This window comes from Limulus polyphemus, unplaced genomic scaffold (assembly GCF_000517525.1).
Source record: "Limulus polyphemus unplaced genomic scaffold, Limulus_polyphemus-2.1.2 Scaffold6770, whole genome shotgun sequence".
Lineage (NCBI taxonomy): Eukaryota > Metazoa > Arthropoda > Merostomata > Xiphosura > Limulidae > Limulus > Limulus polyphemus.
This window is the reverse complement of record NW_013672380.1, coordinates 7082-13893: the sequence shown is the minus strand read 5'-3', so window position 1 is coordinate 13893 and position 6812 is coordinate 7082. Positions and strand designations below refer to the sequence as shown.

At 38.3% G+C, this 6812-nt stretch overlaps 1 protein-coding gene across 1 annotated transcript in view; it reads left to right on the top strand.

Moving 5' to 3' along the window:
• Positions 1-6204, top strand: part of LOC111089611 (homeobox protein meis3-B-like) — a 40583-nt gene extending 34379 nt beyond the window's left edge. Inside the window, exons 4-5 of the mRNA XM_022402434.1 lie at positions 984-1082; positions 5003-6204. Coding sequence (XP_022258142.1) covers positions 984-1082; positions 5003-5181 — 278 coding nt within the window. The 3' untranslated portion in view covers positions 5182-6204. The remainder of the gene's footprint in view (positions 1-983; positions 1083-5002) is intronic.
• The last annotated feature ends 608 nt before the right edge of the window (positions 6205-6812 follow it).

Genomic DNA, 6812 nt, shown 5'->3' with positions numbered 1-6812 from the left:
AAAGTGACTATGGAAATTCTGTGTATTACAAAGTTGTATCGAGAAAGAATAAACTAGTTTTAATTAATAAAGGACTTGTATCACTGATAATCTTCGGAAATAATTTATACCGGAAATTAAGGAAATTATCAAACGAGCAGATACATAACAATAGTTAGTAGCCTAAGTACTTTGTTTAAACTTCCGTTATCATAGTTAATAGCCTAAGTACTTAGCTTAAACTTCTTTTATCGAGGTTAGTAGCCTAAGTACTTAATTAAAACTTTTTTATCACAGTTAATAGCCTAAGTACTTAGCTTAAACTTCTTTTATCGAGGTTAGTAGCCTAAGTACTTAGCTTAAACTTCTTTTATCATAGTTAGTAGCCTATGTACTTAATTAAAACTTTTTTTATCATAGCTAATAGCCTAAGTACTTAGCTTAAACTTCTTTTATCGAGGTTAGTAGCCTAAGTACTTTGTTTAAATTTCCGTTATCATGGTTAGGAGTGCAAATACTTAGTTTAAACTTGGTTAACTGATATCCATATCAAACCAGAAGATGATAGCTCTCAGTGGGTACCGAGGATTATGTGAAAGGTCCAAAAAGGGAGCACCACTCTCCCACGGATTCGTAGTCCAAAGTTACCACTAGATCACACCACCCCCGCTTCCTTTACAGAAAAAAGGCACCCTTTGTTCTCTGAGGTTTGCAGTAAGCTTACAATGTGTAACTAATTTAAATTTAAGAAGAGTAAGACACAATGTTCTTTCAGACCTACTGTAATGAAGTCTTGTTTCAAGACTGTTATTTTTTGTTGAAGATCTTGACCACCAAGACAATAATATTAATAAAATTTTCTGGTACATAAGTTAATAATGATTTGTAATCTTTGTTGACAGAAAAATAAAAGCTAATCATAAAATCCTCAACTTTGAATTTTTCCTTTCTTTCTGGAATTATTCAATATTAGTACACCTCTATATCAATAATTATTCTTTTAGGTGGAGATATAAATAGTCCTAGTTCAACGTATAAGTCAGATGGTGCTGAAATAGGGTATGTGATGAATGGAAGCCAGCAGATGCACATGAGGTCTTCAGGTAATATCTCTGTGAATCTCTTAATTTGTGTATATTTTCATGAAATATATCTTGTCTTCTCACAATTTATTGTAATTTTGTTCAAAAAATCTTGGAGATTTATTTTGACGTCTCTTCTTCGTCTTTTCCATTTAGCAGGGGTAACGGTCCTTCACACACATGTTACCCTCCCCATTCATCTTTATTCATTCCAGGTCTTCATCAGTCCCTTTTTCGTTCATGTCTTCTTTAATTCCATCTATCCAACTCTTTACTGGACTTCTTTGTCTTCTCTTGCTTTTTCCTCTGTTCCACAGACTCATACTATTTCTTTAATCGTTCTCTTCAAGCGACACTACTAACAGCCATCTCAGCATTCTTATTTCTGTTCTGATCAACAAGCCTTCTATCTTCTTCAGGGTCCATGTCTTGGCTCCGTAGAAGAGCACAGGTCTAATAACGGTCTTATACACTTTGGTTTTCAGATGACTGTGGCTACTTCCTTCCTTTTTCTCCAACTCACATGGATTCTATCTCTCACTGCTTTCTCACGTATTCCTTCACCTTAGATTATATTTCTCAAGTGTCTGAAGTCTTCTACCTGTTCCAGCGGCTTCCCTTTTACATCTGTGATCTTAACCATCTTCTTCTTACCTCTTCCACACTCACCATGACTTCTGTTAACCATCTTCTTCCTACCTCTTCCACTCACGATGACTTCAGTTCACCATCTTCTTCCTATCTCTTCCACTCACCATGACTTCCGTTAACCATCTTCTTCCTACCTCTTCCACTTACCATGACTTCCGTTAACCATCTTCTTCCTACCTCTTTCACTCACCATGACTTCCGTTAACCACCTTCTTCCAACCTCTTCCACTCACCATGACTTCAGTTAATCCATCTTCTTCCTACCTCTTCCACTCACCATGACTTCCAGTTAACTTTCTTCTTCTTCCTACCTCTTCCACTCACCATGACTTCCATTAACCTTCTTTTTCTTACCTCTTCCACTCACCATGACTTCCGTTAACCTTCTTCTTCCTACTTCTTCAACTCACTATGACTTCCGTATTTTTCACATTCGTTTTCAAGCTTCATATTTCTAAACTCCTCTACCACATTTTATCTTGTGTCTGTATCTCCATCTTTGTTTCAGGTGTCTGGACAAAGTCTTTGGTGATGAATAGTCCCAACATGGGTTCCTTACGGCACTCTTTCAGGTGTCTGGACAAGGTCATTCGTGAGTTATAATCCCAACATGAGTTCCTTATGGCACTCTTTCAGGTGTCTGGACATGGTCTTCGGTGATTAATAGTCCCAACATGGGTCCCATACGGTACTCTTTCAGGTGTCTGGACAAGGTCTTTGGTGATTAATTGTCCCAACATGGGTCCCTTATGGCACTCTTTCAGGTGTCTGAACAAGGTCGTTGGTGAGTTATAGTCCCAACATGGGTCCCTTACAGCACTCTTTCAGGTGTCTGGATAAGGACTTTAGTGATTAATAATCCCAACATGGGTCCCTTACAGCACTCTTTCAGGTGTCTGGACAAGGACTTCAGTGATTAATAGTCCCAACATGGGTCCCTTACGGCACTCTTTCATGTGTCTGGACAAAATCTTTGATGATTAATATTCCAAACATGGATCCCTTATGGCACTCTTTCAAGTATCTGGACAAGGTCATTGGTGAGTTATAATCCCAACATGAGTCCCTTATGGCACTCTTTCAGGTGTCTGGACATGGTCTTCAGTAATTAATAGTCCCAACATGGGTCCCTTACGACACTCTTTCAGGTGTCTGGACAAAGTCTTTGGTGATTAATTGTCCCAACATGGGTCCCTTATGGCACTCTTTCAGGTGTCTGGATAAGTACTTTAGTGATTAATAATCCCAACATGGGTCCCTTACAGCACTTATTCAGGTGTCTGGACAAGGACTTTGGTGATTAATAGTCCGAACATGGGTCCCTTACAGCACTCATTCAGGTGTCTGGACAAGGTCTTTAGTGATTAATAGTCCTAACATGGGTCCCTTATGGCACTCTTTTAGGTGTGTGGAGAAGGTCTTCGGTGATTAATAGTCCCACCATGGGTCCCTTATGGCACGCTTTCAGGTGTCTGGACAAGGTCGTTGGTGAGTTATAGTCCCAACATGGGTCCCTTACTACACTCTTTCAGGTGTCTGGACAAGGCCTGTGGTGATTAATATTCCAAACATGGATCCCTTATGGCACTCTTTCAGGTGTCTGGACAAGGTCATTGGTGAGTTATAGTTGCAACATGAGTCCCTTATGGCACTCTTTCAGGTGTCTGGACAAGGTCATTGGTGAGTTATAGTCCCAAAATGGGTCCCTTATGACACTCTTTCAGGTATCTGGACAAGGTCTTTGGTGATTAATAGTCCTAACATGGGTCCCTTATGGCACTCTTTAAGGTGTCTGGACAAGATTGTTGGTGAGTTATAGTCCCAACATGGATCCCTTATGGCACTCTTTCAGGCGTCTGGACAAGGTCTTTGGTGATTAATAGTCCCAAAATGGGTCCTTTATGACACTCTTTCAGGTGTCTCGACAAGGTCGTTGGTGAGTTATAGTCCCAACATGGGTCTCTTACGGCATGCTTTCAGGTGTCTGGACGAGGTCGTTGGTGAGTTATAGTATCAAAATGGGTCCCTTACGACACTCTGTCAGGTTTCTGGTCAAGGTCTTCAGTGATTAATAGTCCCAAAATGGGTCCCTTACGGCACTCTTTCAGGTGTCTGGACAAGGTCTTTGGTGAGTTATAGTCCCAACATTAGTCCCTTATGGCACTCCTTACTGGATACATCAATGACTATGACGAATAGCAAGGAACTAATGGATGATCTTTGTTGCAGCCGAACATTTACATCAAACTTCTCCATACACCATCATTATGGTTGTTTCACTCCATCACAAGTGGCTCTCGCTAGTCTGATTAGCTTTTCGGGAACTTTATTCTTACGGAGGCACCAGTATGCTAATTTTCGTGGCACCTTATCATACACTTTCTCCAAATCTACAAATTACGTGGAATAATGTATTGTTTATTTCAAGGTATCTACGACTTCCACTATTCTTTTATCCGGTTTTGTTTCTTTGTAGGTTTCACACTCGAGAGCATCTCATTTCTGCTTATAGATTGGTATCAATAGGTTCGCTGTGTAGATGAGTATCCAGAGGCTCTATCTGTAGATTGGTATCAATAAGCTCTATCTGTAGATGGGCATCATTAGGCTCTATTTGTAGATGTGTATCAATAGGCATCATTTTTGTAGATGGGTATCAATAGGCTCTATTTTTAGATGGGTATCAAGAGGCTCTATCTGTAGATGGGATCAATAGGCTCCATTTGTAGATGGGTATCAATAGGCCTACCTGTAGGTGGTATTAATAGGCTCTATCTGTAGATGAGTATCAATAGGCTCTATCTGTAGATGGATATCAATAGACTCCATCATTCTGCAGGTATCTGCTCTTCCCTCCAGCTATTCTTTAGCTAGCCTATAAGTTCTAAAATGTTTTTTTTTTTTTTTTTTTGTTACAAGTTAATTTTTACAAAATGTAGCTTGTTTGATTGTTCAGCGTTTATGGAAATATCTGCACAGTGTCCACCGCAGGTATGAAAACCTGACTTCTAGTGTTATAGGCCAATAAGCTTATCGATGAACCATCGTGGGCCCAAAAATGTATTATCACCTGAGGATCGTGGACGAGAGTCAAGAGAATTTCCCAAACTAAATGGAATTGAAACGAAGAGTTAATGTTGATGTTTCAATAAAAATCTTGTAATTGTTTGGAATTTCATGGAAAGTATGTTTAATCCACCCCATGTTTTTATAGTATTTACATATGTTTAATCCACCCCATGTTTTTATAGTATTTACATCTTTTTTATCCACTGCTTTTTGTTTTCTAGGTATGCAGAATCTGTCCTGTGCAGAACCCTCCTCAGGTCACACAGTGGGATCCTCTGTTCATGCTCAGTCCATGCTGCTTCCAGGTTATCCACACCAGGTCATGCTACTACCAGGTCATCCACACTCCATGATGATGGCACATCCGGGACAACAAGTTGTGGATTTCAATGCAACTTAAATGTTGTGTTTGTATGGAGACTATCGATGGAGAATGTTGTGTTTATATGGGGATTATCAATGGATAATGTTGTGTTTATATGGGGATTATCAGTGGAGAATGTTGTGTTTGTATGGGGACTATCAGTGGAGAATATCGTGTTTGTATGGAGACTATCAATGGAGAACTAAACAAAAAAATGTGCGTCATTACGTGACGAAAAAAAACCATGAACTGGATATTTTACTCGCAATAAATACAGTTTCTAAAGTTCTACATGGCATGTTGACTGAAAATTAATCTGAGGTGTTTTGTGGTCTCACTAGACACGTGGTTTTCAAGATAATTTCCGTGGTTTCTAGCAAGATTATAAGGAAGTCAATAAGGAAGCGTGTGTTATGTTGAAATTTGACATCGCACAAAGACTGCACACTTTTCCCATATATATTCCTTTAATTACATAAATGTTTGATCTTAGAGGTCGGGTGTTATCACTGTGTTAGCAAATTATGTTTACAGCTTAAGTGTTATCACTGTGTTAGCAAATCATGTTTACAACTTAAGTGTTATCACTGTGTTAGCAAATCATGTTTACAGCTTAGGTGTTATCACTGTGTTAACACATTATTTTTACACCTTAGGTGTTATCACTATGTCAACAAAGTAGGTTTACAGGTCGGATGTTAACAAAGTAGATTTACAGATCGGGTGTTATCATTACGTTAACAGAGTAGATTTACAGGTTGAGTTTTATCACAGTGTCAACAGAGTAGGTTTACAGGTCGGTTGTTATCACTGTGTCAACAGAGTAGGTTTACAGGTCGGCTTTTATCACAGTGTCAACAGAGTGGGTTTACAGGTCGCGTGATATCACTATGTTAACACAGTAGATTTACTTAATTATTAAGCTTAAATATTATGGTCAGTGTTCAGAAAAATGTCTGTACAATGTGAATGTTTTTTGGTCATAGAAATACATGTACTTATTCTTCTAGTGTAGATGTTTCCTGTTTCTCAAATAAAAGTTTTCATTGATTCGCGTAACTAACAAGTAAGATACTTCACGAGATTATATTGGCAAACAGACCATATCATCATAATGGAGTTCATTTAGTCACTGGATACTATTGTAATACCCTCATAATGATGCTCCTTTAGTCACTGGATACTATTATAATATCCTCATAATTACGCTCCTTTAGTCACTGAATACTATTGTAATACCCTCATAATGATGCTCCTTTAGTCACTGGATACTATTATAATATCCTCATAATTACGCTCCTTTAGTCACTGAATACTATTGTGATATCCTCATAATGGAATTCATTTAGTCACTGGATACTATTCTGATATCCTCATAATGTAGTTCATTTAGACACCGGATACTATTGTAATATCCTCATAATGATGCTCCTTTAGTCACTGGATACTATTGTAATATCCTCATTATGTAGCTTGTTTAGTCACTGAATACTATTGTGATATCCTCATAATGGAATTCATTTAGTCACTGGATACTATTCTGATATCCTCATAATGTAGTTCATTTAGACACCGGATACTATTGTAATATCCTCATAATGTAGCTTGTTTAGTCACTGGATACTATTATAATATCCTCATAATGGAGTTCCTTTAGTCACTGGATA